Here is a 12871-nt window from a genome sequence, read left to right on the forward strand (position 1 = left end):
AGGTTGAGATTAGCGATATGTGTGGCCACTCCCACCTTTAGAGTATATGTATGTATGTGTGTGTATATGCATGTGTATGTGTATGTATATAATGTATATGTATACGTATATGTATACGATGTATACGATGTATACATATGCTTATGCGTATGTGTATGTATATGATGTATATGTATATTATGTATATGTATACGTATATGTATACGATGTATACGATGTATACATATGCGTATGCTTATGCCTATGTGTATGTATATGATGTATATGATGTATATATACATTATGTACATATCATTAGGTTCAACCCAGTATCTTCCCCATAATGGGAGCAGCAGTGGGCATCTGCCTGGTAAGCTGGACTCAGGGGATGAGGCAGGAGAAAGGAAAGATACAGTTAAGGCAGTTTGTATTATCAGAGGGGACTCAGTAAGAAGCCCTAGCTGATGGCTCAGTAAGAAGCTCTGGTTGATGACAGGGCTTCTAGAGGACAAATGGCTATCCTAGCCTGACATAAGAACAAGCTACTGCTCTGCCAGGTAATGAACATGGAAGAAGCATGCTCAGCCACAGATCCCTAGCAGGTTATCAGGAAACATACAGCAACTTCAATTTGAACCTGCAGAGAAGGGTGCCGCTTCTACTGCCCATCTGCCACAAACACAGCCAGGTATGCAGTGCGTTCAAGAGAATAGGCCTGGACAATGGCTGCAAGGACCTCATATCACTGTGGGAAAGACACAAAGACACAGCTCAGTGGTGAGGTGGCCTGTTTGTCGCTGGTCAGCTGCAGAGGGCCACAAAGAGCATGGAAGGACCTGGGGTGTTTGGCCTTAAACCATCAGTCAACATATGGCCAGTGCACCCTTCACCTTGCATCCTGGTGCATGAGACTCAGAGCCTATAGATTGCAGCGCTGAATATTTCTTTGATCCAAAGAGCCTCTAACTTGCTTTAACCCTGTTGGAAAACAACTGGTACATAGCTTCCTGGTTCCTCAGGGTCCATCCTTGAAGAACTTGATGATCAAGATAGGTGTTATGTAGCAAGGCCAGTGTTTGAGAAGTGGGGACAAGAAGATGAAGGAGTTCTAGGTCAGTCATAGCTACACAGTGCATTTTGAGATCAGCTGGGGCTACTTGAAACACTATCTCAGAATAAAGTAAGAGAGATGGCCCAGAGGTTAAGGAGCTTGCTGCTCTTGCAGAGAGTCAATTCCCAGCACTCATGCTGGGCAGCTCACAACAGCCTGTAAGTCTAGTGGATCCAATGCCCTCTTCTGGCGTTAGCAGGTACCACATCCCCGCAGCCACACAGCTACACAGCCAGTCAGCGCCAGCCATGCAGACAGACAGCCCTCCATATATACACACATAAACATACACACATGCACACAGACAGACAGACAGACACGCACATGCGCATACACACACACACACACACACACACACACACACACACACACACCCTAAACCTCACAAGTATACATAAAATAAAACGAAAATACCGCGGCTGCTACTGTGGCTTTAGATCATTCATGTCCACATGTCTCAGAAATGACTTGCCATTTTGATGGCTCTCACAATGTTAAGTCATTTACAATTTCAGCCCCACATGCAATACAGACCTTACCCTTTCTTGATAGTTTGTCTTTTATTGTTTTGTAATCTCTATGATTCACAAGGGAGCAGAAGCCTATTTGAAAACACCTAAAATCTGTGACCCCAGGTTTGCTGGCAGGACTCACAGGATGACAGTTATGGGATAACGTGTTACCTTGCCATCCTTCCCCTAGCCCGAGATACGATGAGGAGGGGCTGCAAGTCACCTCTCTAATGTGAGTTCACCTGGCCTTTCATTAGCTGGCTCAAAGCAGCCATTAGCCCTCTGGGGACTAAAGCAGGTACGTCCTCCTCAGCACTCTCTCTGAATGATTGCTTCCCAAATACTTTGGCAAGGAGCCAAGAGGTGACTTGATGGGGTCCTTGGGCAAATCAATTAGCCTCTCAAAAGGGCTGATGGCTCTGGTGAAGAGGAGATGGAAGGAGGACAATGGTCCATGAATCCTTACTTCAGCTGCACACCCTGCCTTGCTCCAGCCTGCCACCTCCCTGAACAGTCCTTCAAGTGGCCCTGTGCCTTTGCATAGACTCTCTTGAGTACCATTCTTAAGGATCCTAAGGTTTTTTTTTTAACTTATAAAATCTTGATTATCCTTTGAAATTCAAATCAAATGCCATTCTTCTCTGATATCTCATTCATTTATTACACAGACTGTAATTAAACAAAATATGCTAGACAGTTGTGGTTGGACAGAACGGGGCACCAGTTCTCATAGAGCTGACTGACAGGAAACAGGCAAATGAATCAAAGGATGTCATATGATTATAGCTATGGAAAGAGGAAAGTGGGTAGAGGCGCTCACATCAGAAAGGTGACCTGCAGCTCCTCCTTGGTGTTGTATCACAGGCTGTGGTAAGCATGATTAACTAACACATTGTCCCATAACAGAAATGAGGTGTTGGTTTTTTTTCTTTTTTTCTTTTTTTTTTTTTAAACAACTAAGACTTGGTATCCTGAAGCATAAACACACTGGTTTTGTTTGAAGAACACAAAGAAAGTTAGTATGGCCCTAGTATGAGGCCAAAGGAGATGACATCATGAGGTGAGGGCAGGAAGATCTTAGAGAAGATTTATTTTATTCTGAACAAGTGAGAGAGAAAGCCTGGCAGTCTGCGGTGTGGATGGGACAGGGATCAAAGAGAAGATAGAGGTGGAGCATAAAGGCAGAGAAGTCACTTAAAGACTCATGGAGTGGGCAGAAGTGGGCCATTGAGAGAGAGATTTTGGAAGTACAATCAGTGGTACTTTGCTGGTAAGTTGGATTTGGGGCAGAAAAGAGAAGTCCTGAACAACTGGGTGAAATTACAAATAGCCCTTTCCTGGGAAAGGAAAGCTGCAGGGGCGGAGGCAATGGGGGCAGGGTTGAGATGTCAAACCTTTGTTTTGGATTTATTAATTGAGATGCCTACCAGGTATCCAAAGACAATTGCCCAGTAGTTAATAGAATCGGTAAAATCTGAAGAAAGAAATTAGGAAAAAGAAAGGACTTTCCATGTAGATTTTTGGTGTGTGATGTTAAGTGGTGGGGGTTGTTTAAGAGTGGAGCTTCTTGGGAAGCCACTGAGACAAGGCCCTTAACTAAATTAAGAGAGTTATGATGGTATCCCAGGTAGTTCTCATGACTCAATTATTGGAAAAAGAAGAAGGAAAAAAATATAAAGGTCAAACCTGCTTTGTCCTTAGTTCTTAATGACTTCCTGTCTCACCATGTGATTGTTTCTACCCTATAGGAACTCATGCTATGCCTTCTGTCCTGATGCTATGTAGCACAGGAGTGGGGAAGGGCTTGTAAACATGACTCATAAACCAGTGTCGTGTTAGTTGAACTTCTTAGCTCCCCAAATTGTGTTAAATAAACCTGTTGTCTTTATAAAGCATGCAGCCTCAGGTGTTTTGTCATTAGAATGGAACGTAGATATATAGGAATTTTAAGGAATAAGACTAAATGCTCCTTAGAGAGAGTGTGGAAAGGGAAGACAGGGTTTACAGGTTGCTTTCCCTGAAAAGTATCCTTTATGGCTTTCACCCTAGTGTCCTCCCTGAGACGTGGCCTTTGGAGTGAATGGTGGATTTCTCCCTCTTTCAAGGCAATATTAATATTCCCATGGAGCCTATATGCTCTAACTTCTGGAGGTTTTACATTGTATCAATCATTAAAATTCACCTTCATCCTACATTAAACTTAATTATACACAACTCCTTAAGAGTGGAGTTACAATTGACTAGTTTGACATGTTGCAATTTACAGATATTTAATTAAGATACCATTTGATTTTTGACCTTTGCCACTTTATTTGTGCACATTAAAGCCACCTCTATTCGTAATGTTTCACACTATTTTGGGATGCCCTTGGCAGACTTGTACAAGGACAAGGGGCATCGATACTTCTTTGGCAAAGTGAGCTTGTTTCTCTGAACTCTTAACATGTTTTATGCCCCTTTAAACACTGTCACATTGTAGCCAAGGCTTTTGTATGTATTGCCTCATTAGAAGGTCAGTGTAGAGAAGGTAAGAACCTCGGTGGCTGGTGTGTGGCCAAGAAAGAGTGTATTTATTTGGGCTTATAAGAAAGAAAAAAAAAGACAAGTTCAAAGGGTCAGTGTATTTTCTATTCTTTCTTGGCAAAGGATTCCTGTTCACCTTGCAATGTGTGTAATATGAAGTTTATGTGCTCTGGCACTCTTAAAAAGGAAGCCGTATGGGAGACAAGGGTGAAGTGGTGGCTTATATTCTGGCCACACCTTCTACTAGCAGTAATTCTATATCAGAAAGTTTATGTCTGTGGTGACTTCTGTATGTGCCCAATTAAATAAAACCATGTTCATTTTAAAACATTACATACTTAAAGTATGTAGGGGGTGGGGCTGATGATAAAGTTCCGGTCCCCCTTGGTTCTTGATCTATCAGTAAAGATGCCAGGGGCCAACTGCTGGGTGGAAGGAAAGAGGCAGGACTTTCAGGTCCCTGGAAGGGAGGTAAGGAGATGCAGAGGAGGAAAAAAGTTTTTCACCATGCTTCAGAAGGGCAAAAGGTGACCAGCCATGTGAGTTCTTGGGAGGAGCAGCCATAGGCCACTTTTCCAGGTGGGAGGTTAGGGTGTTGAGCTGGGACTAAAGGTAATTGAGCAGTTAAAGTGAGGGTGGATTTAGGGTGCTGAGCTACGGTACTGGGAAGGGCACACTAGCTGTGGGAAATTTGCAGTGCTTAGCAATTGAGCCAAGGAGGTAGGTTGAAATTGAGCAGTGCATGTGTCTGTGTTTTTCATCCACAGATCCAAGGGGGGCTGGCAGCACAGCCTGTTTCTGGAGCGTAAAGTGGGGTAGCAAAAACTATATGCTACAAAAAGCATATAAAAATATCGACAAAAGGTCAAGGATCTTACAATGTGGACCTCAGAAAGTATGTCTGGAATTTTCTAGAAATATCTTTTGTTGCTCAGAAAACAACAGTTGTATCCAAACTATGGCCAAGTGGAAGAGATCCTGTTAAGCAAATCCCTCAGTAATAACCTAACCAAGGCCAGGCATGGGGGTTCATGCCTACTAACCCAGCACAGGGGAAGCTAAGGCTGGAAGAATGCTGAGTTTCAGGCCAGTTTAAACTATAGTGTGAAAGTCTGTCTCAGAAATGAAACCAACCAACCCAAGGAAAACCCAGCCAACTCATCTTCTGAAGAGTCTCCTGGCGGTAGAGGACAGGACCCTGTGCCACGACTTATGCTCTGGCCTGCTGAGTAACTGCCTCTTTGCTGCCAACGAACTGAATCTGGCTGGATCGTCACCTCTAGTGATGACGAGAAGACACGGTTATATGGATTAGAGTCTGCTGCTCCGTGCCAAGGAGCTCCAACGAGCCACAGTGAAATTCAGTTCATCTTGGCTGTGCCCGGCTGAATATGTCAAAGGCTCTAAAATGCTTTGTGGAGAACTTGGGGTTTTATGGTCTGGCAACAAGAACATCTGGAAATGGATGTTAACTAGAGAAGAGAAGCAGGCTTATACTTTCTGTGTCATGTACATATTCCGAGTTTAGGGCTCAGAGCCCAGCTTAGGGTAGGCAAGGTCAAGCTGCACCTGGCCTTGGTTTCCCCCTGCCATTTTGTATTAGAGAATGGAAGGAGATAGTATCCAACGTGCCAGAGCAGTTTAAGATTATCTCTTATAGTAGATTGAATGTGCTTGGCCTGGGGTGTGGCCTTGATGAAGTAGGTGTGACCTTGTTGGAGGAAATATGTCATTGTGTGTGGGCTTTAAGACTCTCCTCTCTAGCTGACTGAAAGCCAATTTTCTTCCAGCTGCCTTCAGATGAAGAGGTAGCACTCTCAGCTCCTCCTGCACCATGCCTGCCTAGATGCTGCCATGCTCTCACCTTGATGATAATGGACTGAATATCTGAACCTGTAAACCAGCCCCAATTCAATGTTGTTCTTTATACTGTTCACAGCAGTAAAACTCTAACTAAGACGCCTCTTGCTTAGCACGCTGCTTTCTGCTGGTATTCTGTGAGAGGCTGGATGATGATGCAAACACTGTGAAGAACACATATGTCTCCATGTCAGTATCTCAGGAGTCTTTCTACTGGGGTATATGGGTGGGGAGGGTGCAGAGAGTAGAGGCAGTGTATTTCCATACTAAAATTGCAGTGTTGGTCACTCGATAAAGAAACTTCAATAGAGTAGTCAAAAAGCCAGTTGGCTCCCTACATTACCAAGTTCATGGCTTGCAACTTCCTGACAAGCCTGAGAAGGCCACTGCTGAGCAATGGCTTCTGTTGGGGTGCCACTTGAGAACTTTGCAATTGTGGTTAAGGTGGGACTGGGCAGAGACCAAGGACTAGCACCAAATGCAAAGATGTAGTCATTTCTTGACTATGCCATTGTAAATTGAACTACTGCCCTTTGTAGCAATGAACTAATTAGATAAAAACCATGAAAGTACCTTCCTGACCTGAACCTTTCATGTGTGGCAAACTTACTTGTGAAGAGGGTCTAGGACTTAGACTCCCACTGATAGGCAAACATATAGGGAGGGGGACCATGACTAGATAACAAAGATAGTTAACTTTTACGATGGATGGCTGGCTTCTTCACTGTCCTCTGAATCTGATACAAGAGTCTGGCAGCTGAAACAAAGGCCTTATGGCTTATGGGCTTTTTTTTTTTTTTTCCTACAGGTAGGGCCCCTGTTGATGGATTGGCTCAACACTTTCAAAGCTGGATCAAAACATGTTGGTTAATCAGCCATCTTGCCTTTCTTCAAATTGAAACCCAGACCCTTCAAGGACTTTAACAACTCCAGTCCTCAAGGAGAAGCTGATGGTCTTTGGCTTCTCAAACCTGTGCTCTGCTTTGCAGATGGTCTTTTTTCTCTGTGCTTGCTATATGTGTGTCTCCTCACCCCCAATAAAAGTCATTCCTAAATTATGATTCTATCTCCTTTTGCTGTGTTTGAGATTTCTCAAGCTGCTACCTATTTTACATGATATTTTCCCTGCCTTTTGATTCTTTGATATCAAAAGAATCAAGGCAGAGAAAACGAACCCTATCAGAACCCCTGTACCTGATCAAGACCCCTAGACAGTAACAGTCATAGACAAGTTGTACTTCTATTTGCTCCAGGAACTGACCTCTGACCAGTTCAGCCTAAACTTAACTAAGTGACCTACTTACAAGAGTTGTAACTCACAGAAACTGTCAGTTTCTGAACTTCATTCTGATTGTCAGTGTGCTGCCTCAGTTGGTTTGGAGTCTATGTGCTCCAGCATCCTGATGGATAAACAGGATAACACATGTATCCCTGCTCCGAAGTCCTTCTTAGACTCAGTAGAGGTTATGTGTACATTAGGATATATGTGTTATATTTTCATAGTGTGTGCTGCACCATGGTCACTAAAGTTAATTCCCATTGTCTTCATATCGGGACTGTAGAATAGCAGAAACTTTCTCTTAAATCTTCTGTATTCTCTGATGGAACTCACCTGGCTGCTTTGAGTGATCTCTCACTCATCTCTCTGCCCAATGGCAAGTAATGAACTACCAGAGGAGTGACTGCATCGCAGACAGGGACCACAAGAATATATATCCACTGCTCACTTTAGCTCCTTTCCCAGTCCCATTCAGTGCTATGTCTCAGAGATTTCTGTTTGACAAATTCATCCTTTAGGTGTTCATGGTTAGCCATTGGCAATTTTTTTTTACAAGATATCAACAAACTGAACCTTTATTTTTTTTTTATAGTTTTTACATTTGCTACATGCTTGTCCACCCTTACACAGACATATAGTCTCTTTTTGTCTGTCTCTCTGTCTCTGTTTGTCTGTCTCTCTCTGTCACTCTTGTTCTGCAGAAATGACTCAGCTACCTGCCACCCTGGTAACCAGGTAGCTACATCTGAACAGAAATTATGCCAAGTTTTAATAGGTATTTTTGTAATGTTCTTCCTAAAAATGAGATTTAACATACATTGCAGTCCAAATGTCACCTGTTCTGTGTGTCGTCTCGTCTTCCGTCCTATTTCTACCCATCTTCCCATTCTTCTATCTGTACTTATACTTAGATGTTTTATTCATATCCACTGACCCTTCACATTCTGCTTCTACATGGAAGCAGAGAAGTTTCTCATCCATTAAGCCTTTCAAAGGTGTTTACACATGGGTATGAAGAGATCAAATAAACAGGAACTTAGGTTAATTTAATAGAAAAAATAAAATATGGAATAACATTGATTTTGGCCAGTATCAATTACAACTGTTCTATATTTTACAAAAAAACAACTGAACATTTTACACATGTACAGTATTTTTCAGCAAAGTGGATTTGGATTTAACAACAGGTCACTATTAATTAGTGAATTAAAGATCGAAAGACAAAAGAAAACAGAAAATAGGACTTTTGTCTCCAGAGGGTAAGAGCATTTGTCATGTCTCCAAACTTTGTGCTATCCATTACATATACTCATTATGAATATATATATTTATACATAATATATAACATTAACATAAACTTTGAAAGCATTATGTTCTAGTTAATAATGTAGATAAATGAGGCAGTAACACACTAGTAGTTAAACCGGTATTTCCGTTATGTGCACCTGCATGGTCAGTGGGAAACGGAATGCATGGCAGTGGACCCCAGTGAATTTGCTGTCATATTAGTAGTTAATTGTCCAAGCACAAGGACATAAGTTTTATCTTTTATATCATTGTGACCTTGTGCTTCTAATTGTATAGACTTGCCTAATCAACTTGATTTCTTGGCAGGCAAATCTAGTCTTTGCCATCTGTTTGGCTTGTGTTTATATCTGTTCATTTAAAGTCTGTGCATTTAAACATAAGAAGAATATACTGTGACCCGGAATCCCTCTGCTCTTTAAGTGAGAAGAGCCTACAATGCTCTAAAAAGGAAAGTTGCCCAGTGTAACCTGTCAGTTCCTTAGTTACTTATGAATCTCCCGACTCAGTAACATTACAAGCTATTAAAGGGTCCAATAGACCAATTATTCATTATCTACCTGCAGCTAGAAGTGAACTTTGTTGCCTAGGGATATTTTCAGGGTGGACTGTTTACTGATTGTTTGTATGAATGTTTGCATCCACACCCCAGCTCCTTCCCAAGATCACCACTCTCTTCTTAGCAGTGAAGCCACAACATCTTGGAAGTGTAGCTTTCCAAAGCTTAGAACCTGGAGATACCTGGGCATGCACCAAGTAAATGAGGTCACCGGAGGAGATTTGATAGGAAAAATGAAGGAGTGTGATATCAGTTATTCTCAGAGGAACTACAAAAAGATTTACCAGGTTTCATCATTTGCAACCACAGATTCCAAGTGGTCTCTCTATAGTTCACTATTCTAGATTCTATGAAATGTTTATGGAGTCACAGAAAACCAGTGAACACATTTCGAATCAGACAGACAAACCAACCCCAGCTCAGTGACATTCGGTGGACAGGTACGTATGAACATGACCCTAGTCATTGAAGGACAGAGGATTGAGAAAATACAGAACCAGGAGGGGTACAATCATGCCACCCACATTCAATTTCCAGTTTTATTTTCTTAAAATGACAGGAGGAGACAACTCACGTAATAAGCACCATTGAAAAACGCTGCTCCACTAAGTGTTAAGTATGACCTTAAATATTATTTAAATAAATTTCATTTCTTAAAAAATACAGGACTTCTTAGAAACTTTTGACCCCAGGAAGAAATTTCCTGCATCATAATCTAAATGCTTCCCACATGACAAATGTGATTTCTGATGACAGTTAAAAAAAGGTAGGTGGGCAACGGCTAGATAGCACCGAGAGGTTGTACAGGGCCTACAGATGACTCTCTGGGCTTCAGGGGACCTGGATCAGCCTCAGCCCTTCTGGCTATTACATGTTTCTACCATCTATTTGACTCTGCAGAACAATTCATTTTACCAGCTCTGTAAAAAATATAACCCAATTGACAGTGTTTGAAAAGCCAGTTGCAGAAAGTCTGCCTGATGAAGGCAGTGGAGGAGACTTATCAGGTCAGAAAAGTGCAAAAAAACCCGCACACAATGTACAAAGCAAATCATGTGTGAGAAGGTATCACCATGGAACCGTGAAACACTAAGACAAGACACTGAACACGCTGTGCAGGGTGTTCTCAGGACCCTAAGGTCCAGTTTCCTGTCCTTTTCCCTGGCTACAGACAAAAGCCAGAAAAATGACTGAGGCAAAGGCTCTCTGTTCATTCTGATCTATGTGTGCTCTTGTGATGCTTTTGGAAAAAAATATTTTTAGGAATTTTTAAAGGAAAAACAGTGAGTGACTGCAAAGGAAGAAAATGGACCTTCAAACCAGGGCAGGAAATCAAGTCATTACTTTACCGTCAAATTTTGGCATCAAATACTTTGGTTGTACAATACTGTCTCTGTGATTCTGGCTGTTTAACACTAAACATCCAGTTATAAAAGGTAGGCTTGTTGTAGTTTGTTTTTCTTCTATTTAAGTTCTGACAAAATAGTTCACCATCTCCCTGCACAAACTTGAGATAGAGAGAGAGAGGGAAAAAAAAAGATAGCAAGAAAGAGAGAGGTGGTTTGCAGTTTTTGGCTTTTTTTTCTTTAATAATATGGAATAATCTATAAGTCTACAGGAACAGGGATGTGAGGCGGCTTCTCAGCCTTGGAATGTACATGTTTTGCAGCACAGCTGTTGTAGAACTTTCCGCTGACACAGATTGTTCTTTTTCACAAGCATACAGAAGCCTCCTTCTGCCCAGGACTCTTCCGTTGCTTTTCCGGAAGTCAGCAAGAGAGAGGGGGAGTGGAGTGGAGAGCAGCGTGACACACCGAGGTAAGTTTTGATTGGCCAGAGAGGTAGATTTGGGGGATTGGAAGAGGTCATTCAGGAGCAGGCACAGGAGGGAATTTGGTCCACCCAAAGTGATTTCAGTCAACAGCAGTGTTTTCAAGGAGAAATATTGCAGTCCAGTAGTAAATGTGATTGGTATCCATTTGTGAAAGGAAAAAGAGAGTGGAAAAAAGAATAAATTAGAAATTAATAATATCACAAGCAAGGAACTTTTCTTCTCAGAATTTTTGAGAGCAGAAAATATTCAGTCATTTGTACCATATTCCATAGAATCCAAGATTCAATGAATCCAAGACAGTTGAAGATTGACTGTTATTTCAGTATCACAAGGTAATAATGCTTACATTGTGATACCCATATTCTGTTAGCAATTGGAATTTTAATTTTATTCTTATTAACAGTATGTGATATGATGCTCCTTGTGTAGTTCTTCGATGTTCATTTGAAATGCTGTTAAATGCCATAGGAGAACCAGGAGCCACAGGCTTCATTCAATTCAATGTACATTTCTGTGGCTAAGTCTAAGATCCAGGCATGACACTTGTATCCAGTCAACCTGATAGTCAAAATTAATAGTGAGTTGTCATGAATTAACAGATATATCTGCTTTCAGAGATATTAAGTTGCAAAACAATTGTCTTAGAATCATGGAAATATGGAGTTGAAAAGGAACACCCTTTAGTCCTTTAGAGCATTGGCCATGTGACCAAGGACTCAAAGGACCTCATTCTTCACAGGTCTGAGAGTAGCCCCATTGCAAATAATAGCTCTTCATTTTCCACTCTGTCCCACAATCCTGACACTTCCTTTTGACCAAATTGCCACTTGGTACAACTTAGCTCATGATCAGTATGGCTTAGCAAGGTGGGTTAGGGCTTCATTAATGTTATGTGCCCAATACCAAATGCTAGACATGAAAACTTCAAGGGAGATATCCTGTGACTGTCAATCACTTTGATCTTCCTTAGTAATCTGTGTACAGACTTAAAAAAAAAAAGTTCTGGTTGTATTCTGATATAAAAGGCATGTGCTGCTAACTGACAGCTGATAATTAAAAGGTCCTATGTCTCCACTGCAGGCTCCTCACTCCAGAGAGCCCTGGCTGGTCTAAAAGCACAGGGAGGGGTAGGCCCAGCCGACTCTGCTACACTACCTGTTCTGAAACATGATGAAGACGAGCTACCCAGACACTTCAAGGAACTAAGACTACAAATGAGCATGTATCAGTGTTCTCATTGGCTCCCTTCCTGTCATGTCCTTTTGAGGTTCCTAATACTGAGCTGTGGAATAACCATACAGCATCAGTAGTATCTTCTTTAGTTTATGTGGAGTGGAGATCTGAATACAGCAAACAGACTCCTAACTTCATGTTCTGCCTTTCCCTAGGGCTATAGCCTTGACACCAAGACTGTTCCAAATGCAGTCAGCATTGGATGATAGTTTAAATATCTCTATTGAGATATACTTTGTATGGAAAGTTCAGGTACAAAGATAGAGTCTCCTCAGTACGGATTACGTGGAAAATCAATAACTAATGTTGGCATTCGAATAACTGAGATGTGCTGAATTACAGGTGGAGGCAGTGACTTCAGAGACATGAGTGACCCTGGCATTTGCCAAGCTGGTAGAGGAAGTTCCTTAACCTGCACTGCAAATTAGGGGCACTTAAAACTTTCTAAAAGTTTCTGTGTCATACTATACCCAGTCAGAATCTTTGGGGACAGGGTAAGTCCTAGAATTTGAATAAAAACCATTAGTGGCAAGAAAAGCAGACTGGCCCAACACTGGGAAGTCTTATGTTATAGGTTAGATCTGTCACTTTTTATCACCACATCTTGTTTTTTTTTTCCTGCTGAAATATTGAAAAATTAATTCCTAGCCTTATGTGCTCTGCGAAACACTCTGAT

General features: G+C 41.7%; 1 protein-coding gene across 3 annotated transcripts in view; it reads right to left on the reverse strand.

Moving 5' to 3' along the window:
- Nucleotides 1-12871, reverse strand: part of Pcsk5 (proprotein convertase subtilisin/kexin type 5) — a 411165-nt gene that overhangs the window by 121868 nt on the left and 276426 nt on the right. The window contains exon 21 of one of the 3 annotated variants that reach the window (XM_034512945.2): nucleotides 8290-10885. The exons of the other annotated variants lie outside the window; for them this stretch is intronic. Coding sequence (XP_034368836.1) covers nucleotides 10770-10885 — 116 coding nt within the window. The 3' untranslated portion in view covers nucleotides 8290-10769. Of the gene's footprint in view, nucleotides 1-8289; nucleotides 10886-12871 lie in introns of those variants that run through there. 3 annotated transcript variants of the gene reach the window in all.

This window comes from Arvicanthis niloticus, chromosome 1, assembly GCF_011762505.2.
Source record: "Arvicanthis niloticus isolate mArvNil1 chromosome 1, mArvNil1.pat.X, whole genome shotgun sequence".
In the NCBI taxonomy this organism is placed as follows: Eukaryota; Metazoa; Chordata; class Mammalia; order Rodentia; family Muridae; genus Arvicanthis; species Arvicanthis niloticus.